The sequence below is a fragment of the Salvia hispanica genome, chromosome 2 (assembly GCF_029641045.1).
Source record: "Salvia hispanica isolate PSC_SH4W2 chromosome 2, Shi_PSC_v1, whole genome shotgun sequence".
Taxonomy (NCBI): Eukaryota; Viridiplantae; Streptophyta; class Magnoliopsida; order Lamiales; family Lamiaceae; genus Salvia; species Salvia hispanica.
In genome coordinates, this window is record NC_142693.1 from 30,529,668 (window position 1) to 30,550,808 (window position 21,141).

The following is a 21,141-nucleotide window of genomic DNA, read 5'->3' on the forward strand; positions in this document are numbered from 1 at the left end:
CGGCCGGGTGGCCTTTTCTGGGCGGTTTCTGTCCATTTTTTTTCTCTCCTCAATGCCTCTTCCTTGTAGAATTCGAATTACCTACACAAAAATCAACACCATACCCAGCATAGTACCAATTCTAGATACTCAAGGAGAGAACTATCCTTAAAAAAAAAATAAAAACTAAGGAGAAACACATTAATGAAAAACACACAAGCACCAAGAAGGAAGAAAACACGCCAAAAACAAAAACAAAAACCACACACAAAAGCAATAAAATTACCTACTAGGGTTTGCCTCCCTTATAGAGCAAATTTTTACCGTCGTATGCTTGACGCTTCAATAAGCTCATTGGGTGCGTTCCAAGGTGAGCACAAACACCTCCTCCTTCTGCTCATAGCTATGGAATTTCTTCACATTTTGGCCATTAGCCGTGAAAGTCCTTCCATCATCTCCTTGAAGCTCTATGGCTCCATTCTGCATCACCGTCTTCACCTTGAACGGCCCTGACCATTTAGACTTTAACTTTCCAGGGAAAACTCCCTCTTCTCTATCATCTTATCATGATAAGTCTTGAGACGTTCCTTGTAGATGGAGGAGTTCTCAAAGGCTTCATTTTTGAATTCATCGAGAAGGTTGAGATAAAGTTGTCTCTCCTTCCCCGCTTTGTAGTAGTCCGCGTTGAATTGCTTCACCGCCCAATAGGATTTTTGCTCTAACTCCACCGGAAGATGGCATGATTTGCCAAACACCAATTGATATGGTGACATGCCAATCGGCATCTTGTACGCCGTCCTATATGCCCAAAGAGAATCATCAAGCTTCATTGGCCAATCCTTCCTATTAGCATTCACCGTCTTCCCATTTGCTTGAGGATGATAGGGGGTGGTGATTCGGTGCTTGACACTGAATTTTTGGGAACTTCCTCATTCATCATTGGGAACGCATCTTCGTATCACCATGTCGGCACATCGCCTAAACAGGAACGGCTCATTCCAAAAGTAGAACTTGACGTCATGGAAGAACTTCTTTTTCTGATATGACTTGTAGTCCTCCGGAATGATCTTCGCCACCAAAAAGTTCACAATATCTACAAACCACGGAGATGAGCCTTGAGCATAGAAGAGATGCTCGTCGGGGAATTCTTCATTGATGGGAACCTTCAAATTCTCCCCTTCAAAGCAGTGCTCCAATCTCGACAAGTGGTCCACTACCACATTCTCACATCCCTTCCTGTCTCGAATCTCTAAATCAAATTCCTGTAGAAGCAAGACCCACCGTATCAGTCTCGGCATTGCATCCACCTTGGTGAATAGATGGCGGATGGCGGCATGGTATGTGAACACAATAGTCCTCGCCCCAATGAGATAGGGACGGAACTTGTCGAACGAATACACCACCGCCAACATCTCTTTCTCGGTAGTAGTATAATTTTCCTATGCCGCATCTAGGGTCTGACTTGCATAGTAGATCACCCTGATAATCTTGTCTCTTTTCTGGCCCAAAGCAGATCCCACGGCCACATCACTAGCGTCACACATGATCTCGAACGCTTGTGACCAATCCGGTGAGATGAGCACGGGTGCACTCACAAGCGTCTTCTTCAATGTTTCGAAGGCCTGCAAACATTCAAGAGAGAAATCAAACTTAATATCCTTAGCAAGTAGATGACGTAAAGGCCTAGCAATTTTAGAGAAATCCTTAATAAACCGCCTATAGAACCCGGCGTGACCAAGGAAACTCCTCACAGCCTTCTCATTGGACGGTGGTGGCAACTGCTCAATCGCCACTATCTTGGCCCTGTCCACCTCAAGTCCTCAAGTCCACCTCAAGTCCTCCTGCTTATATTTTGTGCCCCAGCACAATGCCATCTCTCACCATAAAATGGCACTTCTCCCAGTTGAGCACCAAGTGTGTCTCTTCACATCTCTCCAAAACATGAGTTAGATTCCGTAAACAATTATCAAAGGAGCTACCAAAGACGGAGAAGTCATCCATGAAGACTTCCATTATATCTTCCACCATGTCGTGAAAGATGGACATCATACACCTTTGAAAGGTGGCTGGGGCATTGCAAAGGCCAAATGACATCCTCCTGAAAGCATACACACCATAAGGACAAATAAAAGCTGATTTATATTGATCCTCTGGGGCAATTAAGATCTGATTATATCCGGAGTAGCCATCTAAAAAGCAATAGTACTCATACCCTGCCAACCTATCTAGCATCTAGTCAATGAATGGGAGGGGGAAATGGTCTTTTCTAGTCGCGGCATTAAGGGCTCTATAATCTATTCATACTCTCCACCCGGTTACCAACCTAGTGGCTATCATCTCATCATCTCCCCCTTTTACTACCGTCATCCCACCCTTCTTAGCTACCACTTTGGTGGGACTTACCCAATCACTATCCGAGATAGTATAAACAATCCCGGCATCTAACCACTTAAGCACTTCCTTCCTTACCACGTCTTGCATTATTAGGCAAAGTCTCCTTTGGTTTTGAGCTTTGGGTTTAGACCCCTCTTCTAGAAGAATTCTATGCATGCAAACCGTAGGACTTATCCCCTTAAGGTCCGAGATGGACCACCCAATTTCACCCCTATGCTTCCTAAGCACTCTAAACAATTTATCAAGTTCATTAGTAGTGAGTGAAGATGATACAATTACCGGGTAAGTAGCATTCTCCCCGATAAATGCGTACTTAAGGTGTGACGGCAACGGCTTTAACTCCTCTTTCTTTTCCTCCTTCTTCTTCTCTTCATTCGGATCCATCAACGGTAAGAATTTATGTCGAGACCTAGGGATCTCCTCTGCTGAATTAAGAGCACCTACAAAATTTAACAAAATTTAACAAATTAGTCTTGTGGTGAGATGGCTTGGGCCACCTCCTTTACACAATCATCGACCACTTCAACCATGTTGCAGTGCTCTACTCTCCTTGCATCTTCATCATCGTGCCTCTGCATTGCATTGTAGATAGAAAATGTGACACTCTCATCATTAAGTCGGAGTGTGAGCTCTCCCTTCTGCACGTCGATCATTGCCTTCTGTAGCTAGGAAAGGCCTTCCCAGTATAAGAGGAACATTCCGGTCTTCCTCCATATCAAGCACCACAAAATCCATAGGGAAGATGAAGTCATTGACTTTGACGAGTATATCTTCAACAATCCCCCTCGGATACGACACAGATCGGTCGGCCATCTGGAGTGTGATGGTGGTGGGCGTCAGTGTCCCAATCTTCAGCTTCTTAAAGAACGAGAACGACATAAGATTAATGCTCGCTCCCAAGTCACACAGTGCCTTACCCACTTGGCTATCCCCCACTATGCACGATATAGTGATGCTTCCAGGATCTTTCATCTTAGCGGGCAGTTTCTTCTGGATAATGGCACTACAGCTCTCCGTCAAGTTGACGGTCTCGTGCTCCACCCATCTCCTCTTCTTGGAGATAACATCTTTCAGAAATTTGGCGTAGCTAGGCATTTGCTGCAGCGCCTCTACCAACGGAATGTTGATGTGTACCTTTCTGATAATATCAAGAAATCTAGAGAACTGATCATCTAGCTTCTTCTTTTGCACCCGCTGTGGGAATGGAATTTTAACTTCAACTGGGGGTGCAAGTATCACAGTGTTTGCCTTGGGAGGCGGTGCTTCCACCACTGGCTCTTCCTCTTCTTCCACTACATCTTCTACAACCACCTCTTCTTGCGAGATCTTCTCCTTCTCAGCAGGCATGGTTCGACCTTCATAGCTTTTGTCATTCCTCAGATTGATGGCTTTGCAATCCTTGTAGTCCTTGGGGTTGACAATGGTATGTGAGGAAACTGGCCCGGTTGATGTTGAATACCCATAGCCTGTGAAATCTGGCTTATCTGAGTATCGATGCTCTTCATGTGAATGCCCAAGCTTATCATAATTAGCCATTATTTCCCATGTCTGCTTCATAAACGTCATCAAGACATCTCCAAGCTCACTCTTCTTCGGCTCAATGACTTGTCTGTTCGACACTTGAAACCCCGGAGGTGGCTGCAGGGCATTTTGAGGATTCCCATAAGACAAGTTGGGATGTGCCTTATTCCCAAAGTTGTTGAAGTTCCCACCCCCTTGATTGTGGCGGTAGTTGTTGGTGAAATTCCGATTGTTGCCGTCTTGGTGCACGTAATTCACCTCTTCACTTTCGAGCTCGGTTGGCTCTGTTTCCATACTGCTGAACTTACTAGTCAAGAAATCCAGCTGCTTGGACATCATGTCCATCTTATCAACATCCGATGCGGACGCCACCCTGTAGGTTTTGCTTCTCTCATTTTTCCACCCATCATCGTTGGAGGCCACCCTCTCAATCACCTCCAATGCCTCGTTTTCTCCCAACTTAAGGAGTGACCCCCCTGCGCTCATATTCAACTCGCGTATTGCCTCCGGAGTGGCTCCCCTATGGAAAGTTATGATCTGTTGCCCCGAGCTTAACCCGTGGTTGGGGCATCTCTTCATCAGGTGTTTGAATCTCTTCCATGCCTCGTGAATATTCTCTTGAGATGCATTGCATAAGAGATGACTTCAACTTGGTGCTTTAGTGCCTCGCTCGGTGGATAGTACTTATCCAAGAAGAGCTCAACCATTGCATCCCAAGTCTCGACCGAGTTGGGATCCATGCTATCATACCAATCCCTAGCGCCATCCTTCAAAGAAAAAGGGAACAATCTGAGGCGAATCTGATCATCGGAGACCCCATTAGCCTTCATCGTGTTGCTGATTTGTATGAACGTGGTCAAGTGCTTGTTGGCATCTTCTGAACCTGTTCCACCAAATGCATGTGCTTCTGCCCTGTTTATCAATCTCGGCTTTAACTCAAAGTTGTTGGTGATACGCTCGGATTTTGCACTGTTTTAAGGCCATTATTTGGTCCGTTTTTGATGTCAAAGTCACTCTACACGTCCATTATTTGCATATTTTATCTATTTTGGTATTTTGACGTGTTTTGTGAGAAATGTGCATAATTGAGCCGAAAAAGGGAGCCAAAACGCCAAGTTTGGGAATCTGGAGTCAGATAGCGACCGGCGACCGCCGCGGATGTGTGCGGCGACCGCCGGCGCCCGGCGGGTAGATCAATGAAGCGGTCCGCCTCGGAAAAATGTGCTTGGAAGAGAAGTCTCGCCCGGTGACCGCCGGAGGATGTGCGTCGGTCCGCCGCCGAGGAAACAAACTCTCTGGAATCCAACGCGGTGACCGCCAGCCAAGGTGCGGCGGCCGGCCGGAAAAAGGCGGCGAATCCGAGAAGCCCTAGATTTGCGCCCAGCTTTACCATATTTTGGAGATTTTTTCCTTTTACAACAAGGCATTACTTTTCCCTATAAATAAGGCCTCAAGCTTCATCAAGAAGAGAGAACTTCTACTTGCAAATTAATTTATAGAGATCAAGACCTAGAGTACTTCATTGGTGCAAGGAGTTGGAGAAGGATTTCAAGAACATCAAGAACGACAAGGATTCAACCCACGGGTTTTATTTGCTTTAGTTTTATGTTCAAATTGACTTCCCTTCAATCTATGTTTTTAGCTTATTCAATTATGTGTAACTAAACTCATAGGATTCTAGGGATGTGTTAGTAATGAATTTGGTTATACAAGTTCCGTTTTCTATTTAATATCCACTTTGTTTTTACTTTGTTTCTTCCTTAAGTAGTTTTGATGCTGCATGATTGAGTGACACAATCGTGTATGATTTAATATAACTTGCTTCATAACTGTGACAGAGTTCTAGCGAGTTAGATCCACTTAGTAGACACTACAGTTAGCTTCCTTTAAAACGGCACTGTTAATTGAGAGTGAGGACTTTTTATGGGTCTTAGGAGCTTTTTGGAGTTACGTGTTAGGATTGACAACCCTAATCTTGTAATCAACGTTTGTTTCGCATGAGCATAACCTAGGTGACTCGTTCTATAAAAGTAATAACTGCGCTAGGGTATTGTAGTTGGAATTTTGTATAAACATAACTGTGAACACACATCCCTGGGATTGTCTTATCTCTATTGTCTTTCTCTTGATTTATCTGCTCTTAGTTGATCTATGTTTTCTATTGTTTTCCGTTTTTAAAAAGTATTCAAAACCAAAATGTTTTTCCAAATAGTAATTGAGTCTCAGTAGAGGATAGACACTTTGTGTTCGTCTTCCCCGTGTTCGATATCCGGTACTAACCTTTAGCTATACTATATATACTCTGTATACTTGTAGGTTTATTTAGTGCTAATAAAAAGTGCATCAGTTGGCCGCAATCCCGACATTATTGATTGGTGGGTTTGGCAACCCGTCTATATGCATACAGATTCTGCACGGGCTGAATTGGTGGTCTCGCATTCTGCTCATCCAACTGCCTATGCATGTTGGCCATCTGCCTCCTATGCACAATCGGCCGGATTTTTTGCCTCTTTTTTTATCTACTTATCCTAGAACACTCAACAAACACATGAAACTCTAAATGATAGGTTAATTGGCTGGAAATAGACAATTCAAGCATCAAAACTCAACATTAAGCACCTCAACATACCAATTAAACCGACTAAAACATGAGTTTATCAGCTGTCTCAAAAGAAGGTTGCTTCGCAGTTGCAATTTTGGCACAACCCTGTGCTAGGAAGTTTTTAGAACAACCAGTTGTGTTGTTGCCGGACTGAACAGAGACGAAACCGGGAAGACACTGACATTCCGCTGCATTATCCATCAGAGTACAGAAGGCGTTGACTCCACAGATACCTTTGGGAACACAGAGTAGATGTTGAAGATAGAGGTTACCGAGAGAGAGAGAGTAGATGTTGAAGATTCCTCCGATGTCAAGCCTCATGAGATTGATGGAACCTTGCGTAGGGAATCTACCATTGGATATATTCTGCAGAGGTAAGCTTCCGTTGAGTAGATATAGGCGGCCGTCGCTGTCGAGGTTGAGAGAGACGTTTCCACCTACTTCGGCTGTGTGTGTTGAATAGTAAGCGTAAGCCTCTGTACTCGGTGGATTGACAGGATATTGCACAAGGTTACCATCATCCTGCATCGACAGCTTGAATATCCCTCTCCCATAGTCGGTCTCGGAGGCGCTGGAGAAGAGCTCATTCCCCGGCAGGAGGCGCTGGCCCGGGAGGAGGGTGTTGGTAGGGTGGTCAAAGCTCTGCCAAATGATTCTGGAATTGGAATCGTAGAGTATAAAGTTGTCATTGTCGAGCATTGATGTCGACGCGATGGTTGTGGAGCTGCTGATGACTTCTACGTCCACTACAAGAAAAAAGAGCTATAAGGACGCTTTTTTGCTTAATTGAGGAAGCTTTTTTGTGTTACTAAATACATCACCGACGCTTTAAAAAGTGTCCTTACCGGGAGCGTGCCAAATCCAATTAAGGACGCTTTTAGCTAGCGTCGGTGAGTTAATTTTTGGGACGCTTTTAACACGCGTCTCCAATATATTTGAGACGCTTTTACTTGTAGTTAGAGACGCTTTAATTGGTGTACACAACAAAAAAATTGGAAATTAGTGACGGAAATATCCGTCAGTAAAATCCATATATCCTCCAAGAAGATATTACTGACAGATTCCAGACAGAATGGCGCTGTTGTAAAAAGCTTGTTAGTAAACCTCAAATTTTATTACTGACGGAAAAATCCGTTGCTAATAATAATCCATATTTTAAAACAAAGTATCAAATTTTATTTTCTAGTTTATAAATTTATTTGATCAAAAACTAAATTACAGCTTCAGAAACATTCACAGATTCAACAGATACAATATATGATTAGGTGAAACACCCCTCATCCCCGCAATAAGTATATTACAGCTTCAAGAACAGTAAATCGAGATTAGAAAGACATTATGCGGCTTCTTCGACTGATAAAATCTCTACCTTCTCTCTTCAGTCCTTCCAATTATCATTTGAGCAAAGCTTGTGCATCTGAAAATCAGATATCCATCTGCGCAAACCTCAATTATCATATATTTAATTTATCTAAGCTAAACTATGTATGAAGACGAGCACTAACCTTGCTCCATGGGCTGCACACACCCCGAGTTGGCCACATATGTTATCTGGTTGCAACTGTAGACATACCAAACCATGGTTCAGTGAGAGCAACACCAGATATTGGGAACAAATGTAGAGCATCAAAAACAAGAAAAGTTACCTCTTTCAAGAGAATATCCATAATAGATGAACCATATTTTTGAACCACAAACTTGCATTCTTGATTTACCACTCCAGATACTTCTATGGCATGGTTGATCATGACTATCTTAGTCTACAACAAATGATCCAATAAAAATCTCATCCACAAATTCAAGAAATCAACCAAAACAATCCTCAATTTTTACATGTAACTTTCAAGATTAGTTATACATGATGTATATGCTCTATAATTTACCTCTTCGGTCATGGTCAGAAACATTTGACTTGAGGTCATCTGCTTACATAATTATTGTTCAATTTTAGATTGCCTACAGCCCTACACAAATATTGAGAAACATCAGCAAAAAATCTTGTGAGTAAACATGTTTTGTACATTAATAAGAATATGCATAAGTGAGCAGATTAGAACTTATGGATGTACCTGCAATGTCTTAAAAAAGAGAGAGATTCAAGAAAAAAATTTATGCATTTAAAGAGTATAATCCACTTTTGGTCCTTTACATATGGCCGATTTATAATTTTGGTCCAGAACATTCACTTTTCAAAAAGTAAGTCCAAAACAAATGAAAAATTATATCGTTTGCATCCTTTTTTGACGGCACCGTCAATTCTCGACGGCCAATGTTAATTAGTGAAAATTTGACCGGATTAGCTTATTTTAATTACTGTAGCTAATTTTATATTTTTTTTTTATTTTCGGCTTTTACATTTTCAAAACCCTAAATTAAAATAAATGAAAATACTATAATAATAAACACAAAATCCAAAATTCATTTCATTAAAATTTCTCCCCCCTTTTCTCCCGCTCATTCTTCTTCTTCCTCCCCAAGAACCCTAATTTTTTTTCTCCATCTCTGCAACAACCAAACACCTTCGAACATGGCCCGTTCGACGTGTAGCTGGAACTCCATCTCCGTCGACCGCGACCGCATCCGAGACTTCGGAGACTTCCGATTTAGCTACGTTTTCTGCTATTGTAAGAACATGGCGGCGCTCCATATTGTCATCGGACAAGGCAAACCGTCGAGGGGGAAGCTTTACTTCACATGTGAGACGAAGGAATGCGGTTTCTTCAAGTGGTGCGATCTGAATCGTGATGTCAAAATTACGAGCCAAATCGGACCAAATCGGGCCTCTTCTTCGTCATCCTCGGTCGGTGGTGCTGTTTTTGACGAGCTGGCTTTGAATTTGACCGAAATTACGAAAAACATCTTGAAATTAATCAATGTTTTGAGCTTTGTTGTTCTTTGTTTTGTTGTTGTTGCAACACTTATGTGTATATTCAAATAATTTGATGTAATATTTGTGAATCCTCTTTGAATGTTGAAGTAGATTTGAATTTGTTGTTGTGTTGCTCGTATTTGAATCCTAAAGCCCTAATTGGAGAATCCTAAAGTATAAGTCAAAGTAGTCCTTCCTATAAATTATTTACTTCCATTTGATCCTGAACATTTAAGCACACCAAATTCAGAGTTACATGTACAAAAAAAATTTGTGAGCGATGTTGGTTTCATATGCATCAAACAACAGATCACAAAAGCGATGTTGGGAACACCTTCTTGAAATTGTTGTGCATATGCCACACACAAAAGCGGTGTCCGGCTCTATGGCAGCAGCAGCATTGATAAGCCCCTGCCCATGACGAAGAAACAAGATTAGCTAATAGTTAACCAACAAACTTAAAAAACCACACAAATTTACAATGTAATTGTGTACCTTCTCTCTATCGGAGATGAATGTCCACTTGCTCGAATCCTTGATGTCCAGATCCTTAACCAACAAACTTAAAAACCAGCTCCAAGTATCCGTATTCTCAATGGCTACAACACCATAGGCGACAAGAAAGATCTGATCATTCGGATCTAATCTATGGCAGTGAGGAGTATGCCCTTCCCTTGTCCTTTTAGATGGAAACCATCCAATCCTATAATACGCTTGCAATGTTGCTTGAAGGAAGTCTTACAAGCTTCATAAGCTATGTAGATTCTATTGAACTTGTCAGTTCCATCTGATAGGCGCCTAGTTGCTAGGATAACGGTACTCCCTGGATTTGTCATCAAGATCTCTGCCCTATAATCATGCAGCTTCTTGTACTGCTGGATTGTATCGCCCTCGATCAGTTTCCTCGCACGTGCCATTGCACGCTTCACCTTTCCCACCGAAATTGTTATCTTCAACTCCATATGCACCTTCTCCACAAATTGCCCAACTGTCATCCCAATAAATAACCTCATATCTTCCTTCAATAGTCATGCCAAATACTTGGCATTAGCACAACCGTGGTTGTAAGAAGCACCCCCACACTTGTGTATATCATGCAGAGCTCCAATCTGCCAACATTCAAGTTCACTTCTATAATACAATGAAACCGTCCAAGGAAAACCTGCTTTAATCTTCTTAGTTCGCTGCAACCCCTTGCAGTAGGCAATACAACGAACATTGTCGTTCTTCTTGAGTCTCAACTTCTTACCCAACTGGACACCTTGATGACGTATAAGTTCTGTAAAATCGGGCTTGGTATTGAACCGCAACCCCGCTTCCAATCTTGGATCATTTAAGTCCTTGGTAGACTTATATCTTCGGCTCAGATTTTGCACGACATCACAGTCACCGCTGCCCGCCAAGTCAGCCTCATCGGTGTCCGAGCTAGGTGAATCACTCCGAAGAGTGTCACTTTCCTCACCATCATCTAAATCACCAAGGACTCTCATGGAATTAACAATATTCTTCCATCCCTCAACTTGAGAAGTCATTATGTTGTCCTCTTCCTTATCACTCAGATCATAGTCGCTGTCCAAAAATGTAGGCTGCCCCGCGTTGTCGTCATCGGAATCGGCCTTCTTTTTTTACTTTCATTTCTCATTGCAGGTCCCCTTTCCCTTTCTTTTTCCCTTCACAACATCCTTAACTTTCCCTTTTACCTTTTTCACAGCCTCAGCCTTTCCCTTCCCCTTTCCAGCCTTTTCTTTCCACTTTCCAGCACCATTCCCCTTGCCTTTCACAGCCACAAGACTCTCTTCCTCAGATCCTTCCTCACTCTCAACCTCATACTCACTGGCTGAACTTTGTACTATCCAATCATCTCCACCAATTCCCTCACCTTCACCTACTCCAGCTCCCTCACCCTCACCCTCACCAGCTCCCTCATCATCACTATCATCAGGTCCCTCATCATCACCATCACCATCACCAGAACCCCGTCATCACAATCACCAAATCCCCCATCATCACCATTACCATACCCCTTAGCATTACCTACCTTTTCGCTCTGATCGTCTTCACTTGCGGTTAAACCATCTATACGCTCTGTAAATCTAACTAGACTTCTAATTTTCTCCTGTATTAATTAAGTAACAGGCTATGAGCCCGTTAATAACTCACCAACACCCCCGAGGTGAATGACATATACATCAATCACCCCAGCCCTGACCCCTAACTCTGCCATTTCTATTGCAGACTGGTTGTCAAAAAGCTGCACCATTCCATCCTCGAAGTTCATCCCAGGAATCCGATAGAAGTACTCTAACCCAGTCACATCCATCACCAGCTTCTCCAACACATCATCAACCTCGAGCTTCGACCATTTGTCTGGATCGCAGCTGTGAACATATTGAAGTTCAGCATTGACATAGTTCTTCCCAAACCCTTCCCCAAGGACACCATTGTAGTGAACTCATGTAACGAAAGTCCCATCTACATGTAAGATGATATCTGTCTTTGCAATGTAGTTGAAGACAACAAATTTCAAATGGTTCAATAGTGACTGAGAAATCAACATGAAACCAATTTCACTAGTCAATAACTCAATTCTCAAAAATCGAACGACAATCAAAAGGTACTATTCAAAAGTTCTCAAATGTAGCTACTCTGCATGAATATTTCAAAATAAACAAGTTATAAGATAGTATAAATTAGTACTATGAAATCATATAAACTTTGTGAGAAACAGACAATACCATTATTTGGATTTCAAGGCATATTACATCCATTTTAATCAACAAAACTGAAAAAAGGTAGTCAAAGCAATATAGTAGTGTATCATATCCAAACTATCATGCATTGAATCCTCATCATAACTTTCGACAGACAAATAACCCAATTATGATCAATCATGTTTATCAAAATTAAAATATAGGTATTTACAAGTTTCCACAAAAGCAATGCTTTTAACAAAATATAAATACATATTCGTGAGAATCTGTCGAAGAAATCTCAGTAAAACATTTAAAAAAATTAAAACGTGCAGATCTGATAATTAAAGTATAGATTTGCAGATTTCTACTTTAACTAGTGAAAATCTGAAAAGTCACTCACTTTCCAGCAATCTCAATTTCCTCTAAAATTGAAACAGCCACCAACCGCCAAGCTCAATTCCACAACATCGCCTCTCCGCAGCTCGCAGTGGAGTTCCGTCGTGGAGTCGGCAATAGTTTCACCTAGAATTCGAACACGCCGCTGGAGGCGGCGATCAACGGAGGCGAGGACTGTGCGCTGGTCGCGGAGGCAGAGATGCAACTACTGGATGGCGCTGGTGTAGGACGCGGCGAGTCGGGGATCTCGATACACCGACGATGACTAGGAACAACAATTCGACGGGCGGGGGAGACTTTGATGAGCGGAGTAGGGGTATAAACGGTGGTGTGGTGGCAGAGGGCGGCGGATGAGGTAGCGAAGCCACAACAGGGAACCAGACGGGAGAGATAGCGAAGGGCATTGGATTTTGTGGCGGTCATGGGTGGTGGAGGAGAGATTGAGGCGGGCGATCGTGGAGCTGAGGGAATTTTGGGGGCCGTTGGGTTGCAGCTTGGATCACCTACAACTTATCCTAATCCACTCCCTACTCCACCCCTCACAAACACAAGCGATAGCCCATCGCTTATGTTTGTGAGGGGTGGATTAGGATAAGTTAGGTGATCCAAGCTGGTTGGTTTGGGAATTAGTGAAAAGTGAAAACTAGGGTTAAATCAAGATGAAAAGGGGAAAAGTGTTGAATTGATTTATTAGCTGTAATATAATTTCTCACGTAGGGAGGAAAAGAAAAATAAAATAAAATAATCTAAAATGTGAATATATTACTGACGGACAAGTATTACTCCGCCAATAATTAAATAGGGACAAGTATCCGTCACTAATCCGCCGGTAAATGGCGCTTTTTTTGTATTGCTCACTTTGAGACATTTTACGAAAAGCGTCCCTAATTTAATCTCTCAAATTCATTTTTATGAGACATATTTACTAAAAGTGTCCCTAATTTAGAGGCATATTTACTAAAAGCGTCCCTAATTTATATACTTAGAGACGCATGTATTTAATGCGTCTCTAATTTAAGGACGCTTATCTTTTGTGTCTTAAATTTTAAATATTTTTTAAAATTTATAACGCAAATGATTGTGTCTTTAATTTTGCGTCCTTAAAAGATAAATTTATTGTAGTGGTCTTGGCCTTGCGTCCGGCGCAGGATTAGCCTGCCGTAGGTAGATAGTAGCAGGGAGACGATGTTGTCAGGGACAGTAGGATTGTTGTCCCTGTTTGCTGTCCAGACGACGGTTTTGTTGGGAAGAAAGATGCCGACAGCGTAGGTGTTGACATGATGGGGGAAGAATCCAAAGGCAAACACACCGGAGGGGGAAGACCAAATGGAGTTGGAGGTGGGTGTGAGGGAAGAGCCTACGGTGATGTTGGATGATCTTGTTTGAGCTTCTGTTGCTGCAGAAATAAGGAGAAACAATATTGTGAGGATGGACATTTCAGTTAGTCTGTGTATTGCTTTGCTGCTTTCACTATTTATCTTTTCATAGGGATATTGCATTGACTTGACTCCCTCTTAATCATAAGGATGTAATCTAAATTCTGATTTTTTCAAAGCGTTAAAAAGTATTCCCTCCGTCCGTGAAATAATGTCTCGACTTTGTTATTTTGGGATGTCTGTGATTTAAAGTCTTATTTACTTTTTTTTTATTTTAGGTAAGGGAACCGACCCACCATTTACATAACTCATTACACTCACTTTTTTCAAACTAATATATTTTGCACTAACTCATTTCCTTATTTTTCTTCACAAAGTCAAATAATTTCTTAAAAATCAGTGCCGATTCAAAATGCAATTATAAATGGCGGGCGGAGAGAGTAAATGTTATGGTACTCCCTCTATCCCTTAAATTTTGTGATTTTGTTACATTTTGACCAGACACAAATTTTAAAAAATGTAATGGAGAGTGAGTTGAAAAAATTGGTGGAGAGTAGGTCCTAATTTTATATATTAATAAAATGTGATAGAGAATGAGTTGGTGGCATAGAGGATCGGTCAACTACCAAGAATGGTAAAAAGTGAAATATGACAAATTTTGTAGGACGGATGAATATAAAAAAATATAAGAAAATATAATGAATGGAGGGAATAACTTCTATTGAGTAACGAGTACCGTGCCCTTACATAGAGCAGCGTCCTCAATGGCTATAGAACAAGTTGGCATGTGCTTAAGAGTTAAGACAATGTTGGGGAGATTTAGAATATTGAACAAAACAGATAATCTGAAAGTCGTGATGAAATCACTTTCAGATCAAATCAATTTCGGTGGTTCTACCAAAATATTTGATCGGATACAATTCAGATCAAATCAGAACAGTTATATGTTGATGTTAGAGAAAAAATTATAGAACCAAAAAGAATCGATCAGATTTAACAAGATGGACTAACAAGATGAACTAACAAGATGAACCAGTGCATCTGTAGATGCATCTGTTGATGGGGGAAAACGAAAATAACTGTTTTTCAAAAGGTTTCCAAAATTGCAAACTAGTCCTTTGACTTTTAAAAATTACATTTCCGGATGAATTTCTTACACAGCTCGACCCCAGCCAGGGGCTCTGCCCCTTGGACCCCGTCCATCATAATGAATTCAAATAAGTGTGCACTCTGCACTTCCATACTTATATGAAGTATCATTATGATAATACTGATCAATCAAGTTAACCCAATTATACTAAAATATCCAACATTCCTCCCCTATTTTAGTGCAATCCTTGATTAACTAAAACAAGTAATCCCAAACATTCAAACTTTTGCATAAATGAAATATCGCAACGATTGAATTCCACCTTAGTACATTACACATTCCAAATATTCGAATACCTCGTGTGTCTCTAAGGATTGAACCCTGGGAACTCACATTGAATACACGAAGATAATGTACACAAAAGTTTACATACGAATATGTTCTATCTTGACACTATATTTTACTAGCCTATGTCCTTATCCTTCATAAACATGTCGAAACCAAGTCACAGCTTCTTGAAGCGGCTAAACTTCATGCTTATATAGGTAGCTCCTTTATTCTTGCACCTACATTTGCAATTTTTCAAAAGAACTATTAAGAATATATACATTCAACATTCTTAACTTGTAGGTCCGAACACATACCTTGGGATGATTTTCAAATGTGTTCCAATCTCCAAATATTAAGTCTTCCACATTGAATTCTGCATCTAGTGTCATACTCGATTTGTTCACAAGATCTCTACTTAACCCTTTGGTTAAATGATCGGCTAAGTTATCATGAGTTCTCACAAACTCCACAGATATCACACCATCCATAATAAGTTCACGAATCATGCTATATCCAACACCTAAGTGTCTTAACTTTCCATTATACACTTGACTATATGCCTTAGCCAAGGTAGCTGCACTATCACATCTGATAGATATAGGTGATATCGGTTTAGGCCACTATGGAATTTCATATATTAGATTTCTTAGCCATTCAGCCTCTTTACCAGCTGCTGCTAATGCCACAAACTCCGATTCCATTGTTGAATTCGTGATACAAGTTTGTTTCTTTGATGCCCAACATATTGCACCACCTCCAAGACGGAATACCCAACCACTTGTGGAAGAATGATCTTCCATATTGGTGATCCAACTTGCATCCGAATAACTTTCAAGAACAGAAGGAAATCCAGAATAAGTCAACCTATAATCCATGGTTCCTTTAAAGTATTTAAATACTCAATTCATTGCTTGCCAATTGATTAAACTTGGATTATGAGTATATCGACTCAATTTTCCAACTGCAAAGGCTATATCGGGTCTAGTACTAATCATAGCATACATTAGTGATCCAATAGCCTTTGAATATTCAAGCTGATCCACAGCAACTCCTTTATTAGGCACGAGTTTTGCACTAGTCTTAACTGAAGAACAATCTTTGAAGTTAAACTTTTCCAACACCTTCTTAATATAATATGATTGAAAAATGGAAATTTCTTGTTCTTCATGTGTGATCTTAATTCCAAGAATCACATCAGCCTTCCCCATGTCTTTCATCTCAAACTTAGATGACAAAAATTCATTTGTTTTATCAACTTGATCTTGGTCAGTACCAAAGATCAACATGTCATCCACATATAGGCAAATGATAACCCCTTTACCGGTAGCATCAAATTTGCTATATACACACTTGTTTGCTTGGTTTAATACAAAACCATTCGACAACACCACGTCATCAAACTTCTGATGTCATTGCTTGGGGGCTTGCTTTAGTCCATAAAGTGATTTTACCAACTTACAAACCTTATGTTCATTACCAGGCATGACAAAGCCTTCTGGTTGTTTGATATAAATCTCTTCATTTAATTCACCATTCAAGAAGGCAGTCTTAACATCCATTTGGTGAATTACAAGATTATGTATAGCGGCAAGTGCTAACAATAATCTAATTGTGGAAATCCTAGCAATAGGAGCATAGGTGTCAAAATAATCAATTCCTTCCTTTTGTCTAAAGCCTTGAATAACCAATTTGGCTTTATATTTGTCTATGCTTCCATCCACCTTCATCTTCGTTTTGAAGATCCATTTACTATTCAAAGCTTCACAGCCAAGTGATAAATCAATCAGTTTCCAAGTACCATTTTAGATTATAGAATCCATCTCCTCTTGGATTGCCTCTTCCCAAAATGCAGAATCCCTTGAAGCCATAGCTTCTTTGTATAGTAAAGCAATATTGGTATTGAAAATTAATTTCATTTCTTGATCCTTCTAGTAAGTACAATTGGAAATCATTTCCAAAAGACTTAGTTTTTCTTGCTATACCACTTCTCCTAGCATTAGGAGGTGTATCAATCACTTTTTCAGTTACACCAGAGTTACTAGACCTTGCAATCATGTCTCCAGGTTTAGATATAGACGTGAATCTATCCTCATTGCCAAAATCAGCATTCCTTGACTAAATAATAGAGTGCACGGATACATAGTCATTGGGTTCTGTGACATAGAACTTATAACAAGCAGAATTTTCAGAATAACCAAGAAACACACAATCTATACCTCTTTGACCTATGGTTTTCATTTTAGGGTCAGTTAGTCTTACCACAGCTCGACAACCCCAAACTCTGAGATAACTCAGTTTTGGTGGTTTCTTATGCTAAAGTTCATAAGGGGTTATCATGTTCCTTTTATTAGGAACTCTATTCACCAAATAACAGGCTGTTAACATAGCCTCACCCCAAAATCCTTCACTTAGGCCAGAATAGCACAACATTGAATTAATCATTTCTTTCAACGTTCTATTCTTTCTTTCAGCTACACTATTTTGTTGTGGTGTATATGGAGCAGTCGTTGATGTATTATACTAGTAGATTCAAAATATGCTGGATCATAATATTCACCTCCCCTATCAGTGCGAAGAACTTTAATCTTCACCCATGATGAAGCTCTACACTTTCTTTAAAGATTTTAAATTTATCAAGAGCTTTAACTTTTGAATGGCATAAATAGACACAGCAAAATCTAGTAGCATCATCAATAAGAGTAACTACGTACTTTTTATTACCAAGTGATGGAGTCGAATGAAAATCACACAAATTACTGTGTATAATTTCTAATACCTTAGTAACTTTATTGACATTCTTATTGAAAGGTTGTCTAGTTATCTATACATATATAAAGGCAAGTTTTAGAAGGTTTTGAATAACTATTTTGTGCAAGGGATGTAAATGCAATATTTAAAAATAAATTTTGATTAAATAAATTTAGTTGTGGAAAATTTTAATGTAGCAGTTACAATGATTATTCTCATTGATTACTTTTAATTCAATTCATTTGGTGGTAAAATAGTATTCTATTCGAATTTGACCAAATAATGTAACCGCCTTTTAGAGTGTGGCATTAAATTACCTTAATTTTGCATCTAATAATTTAATTATGCATCATTTTCAAACACATAGTCAAAGATAATTTCAATTATTTACTCACAATTTAGGGAATGGCTCTATATTATAGTCCATATCGTAGACGCTCAATTATTAAGAGTATGAACTGAATATGATTATACCAATGATTTCTAACATTTTCTTATTTATATCATGAATTAATATTTGTTTTAATTACTATTTATGAGCTAGATAAATGGTCTGTATAGTTGCATTTGAAAGGTTTTACAAATTGTTGGTGATCTTTGTCTATAAATACATGTTGTATCATTGTGGAAACCGTAAATGAGGTGGAACATGTGTGATGTGGAGAGTGAAAGACGAAGAGCCAAAGATATGAGTCGGAAGTAATGGAGAGAGAGTTGTGCAAAAGATGATAAAAGGCAAATAGCACTTTTAAATCCTATTTTGAAAATCATTCTACTTTAGATGATATTATTAGTTCATATCTAAGTATTTTCTTCATGTTAATTTATTTTATTTTACTGTCTAGGCTACAATATTTTGTTTTTTACAAATAAAGAAATCACATAAGTTGTTGACTATCTGTAATATTTTGAACCAACAGCGTTACACATTCGTCGTCAACTTCGTCACTTTCATACTAATTTTCATGCAAAGAAAAATACCTGAAGTCAACGAAATGGCAAAAGGAAGCAAAAAAGACAAAAACCATAAAATATCACATTGTATTTGCGCATATGCATACAACATAAATTATCAATTTAGAGATTAAGGAGAAAAATAAGGCAGCGGTAGATGTGGTTTGTGTTTTACTATATCTATTCTCTATTTTTCATGACTTACTAACTTTATTTTATTATATAATGTTTATATATGTGTGTTTTCTATTGTTCATTATTTTATTTTTTTATAGCGATATCATAGTCCTAATTATATTTTTTAGCTGTATATTAAATATTTATATCAATTGAATATTGATAGTATTGTATTATTAAGTGTGTATGTGTTAAGGAAGGTAATTTTCTTTATTGTAAAGACCGATATAAGTGTTGTAATTAACAAACATTTTCATGCTGATTTAATTTAGAACTTATTTAATTTTATATTTATAATTATCTAACATATTGTGACTATAACATATTACATTTTATTTTTTAATTTTATGTAATGATGTCATTTTTTATTTTATTTGAATTATTCATAATGTCTAATTAATAAAATAAAAATATTTTATATCGCGCATAGCGCGTGGGCTAACACTAGTCATATATAAAAGGCAAGTTTTGGCCTTAATTTGAATATTTATGAATTATGGAGTTAAATTCAAATATATAAATGATAAATGGCCTCTATAATTAAGAGCTTTATAACCTTTGCCTTATTAATAAAATTTAAATATGAATGATAAATGGCCTCTATAATTAAGCCATGGAATATTTGATTATAAGCTTTATAACCGTGGGTTTATTAAGAATTGAATTATACATTAATTTGTAACCGCCATGTTTATTAAAAATTGTATTGTATTAACAATCTTTTGAAATTGTAAGGAATTTGGCATGAGACGTTTCAAGAATAATAATTTAATGTAAATTTATGGCTGCTAATTGGTGAATTTCTAGATATTTCTTTATTTTTTTTGTCTATAAATAGTAGTATTTGTTATTTGCATGCTTATTACTCGCTTCCTCATTTCCTCATTGCTTTGCATAAAAAGTTCTTTAGGGTTTTTTGCTCTTTTACCAAAAGTAGTATATTTATATTTATTTATTTATTTACTCTTTTTGTTTGATTATTCACCTTCTTCGAAGACCTACAATCTAACATAACTCAGTCAATGAAGACGGAGTTAAGGAGACAGTGGTGATTACTCATGTGAGAGAGAGTGAAAGGTGATGACATGGAAGAAGCGAATCGGAGGCTGTGGAAAGAAAGTCGTATGAGAGAAAGTGAAATGAACATAGCACTTTGAAATCCTATTTGAGGATTGATCTGTGTTTTACATTATGTTAGTTCATATTTAAACTTTATTTACTTTTAGTTATTTTATTGTCAGTTTTGTTTTAATTTGTTATGTCTTAGCTATAATGATTTTTTTTAACATATTATTATTATCAATCGATTTTGTTGCTTAAAAATTGTGTGGAGAAATGGTTCTCCTATAAATTACCATAATTTTTTATGTAAAGAAATTATTAAATCATCTTAATTTTGCATCTAATTCTTTTATTGTATGAATAGATTTCATGGCCACAAAATATAGTAACCGCACATTAGTGTAGCAAAATAATTAGATTATCTTCCATTTTAGATCAAATTACAACAATTAGATTTACTGTTAATATACACGTAGTAATAAATTTTGATGTAGATCATCGTTCATGCTTATACCGTGAATCATGAATCAACGTTGCTCCCTCCGTCCCGGATAATTCGTCTCAGTTTTCCATTTCGGTCCGTCCCACATAATTTGTCCCACTTCACTTTTACCATTTTTTGGTAATGGTCTTCATATTCCACTAACTGATTCATACTCACATTTTATTATAAAACTAATATATAAAAGTAGAACCCACATTTCACTAACTTTTTCAACCCACTTTTCATCAATTCTTAAAACCTGTGCCCGGTCAAAGTGACCCGAATTATCCGGGACGGAGAGAGTATAAAACTTTTAAGATTTAATGATTTTAATTACTACTAATTATTTTTATTTTCCTTAACAATTATTATTCATTGCACTATTTAACATTAAAGCCGTTACAAATAAAGAATACATGGATACAATTTAAATCCATGGCTATAAATATACTACTTTGTTTGCTTG

The 21,141-nt window shown here is 38.6% G+C and overlaps 1 protein-coding gene and 1 pseudogene across 1 annotated transcript; both read right to left on the reverse strand.

The window, feature by feature from the left end:
• Window positions 1-330: 330 nt before the first annotated feature.
• Window positions 331-4,473, reverse strand: LOC148932128 (uncharacterized; annotated as a pseudogene).
• A 2,062-nt stretch (window positions 4,474-6,535) lies between these two features.
• On the reverse strand, window positions 6,536-8,391 carry LOC148932129 (G-type lectin S-receptor-like serine/threonine-protein kinase LECRK3). The gene is made up of 4 exons (XM_089065004.1): window positions 8,380-8,391; window positions 8,143-8,256; window positions 8,002-8,057; window positions 6,536-7,151 (listed from the first exon to the last, which is right to left on the reverse strand). The coding sequence occupies exons 1-4, from the start codon at window positions 8,389-8,391 to the stop codon at window positions 6,536-6,538; spliced, it is 798 nt and encodes a 265-aa protein (XP_088921130.1).
• Between the last annotated feature and the right edge of the window lie 12,750 nt (window positions 8,392-21,141).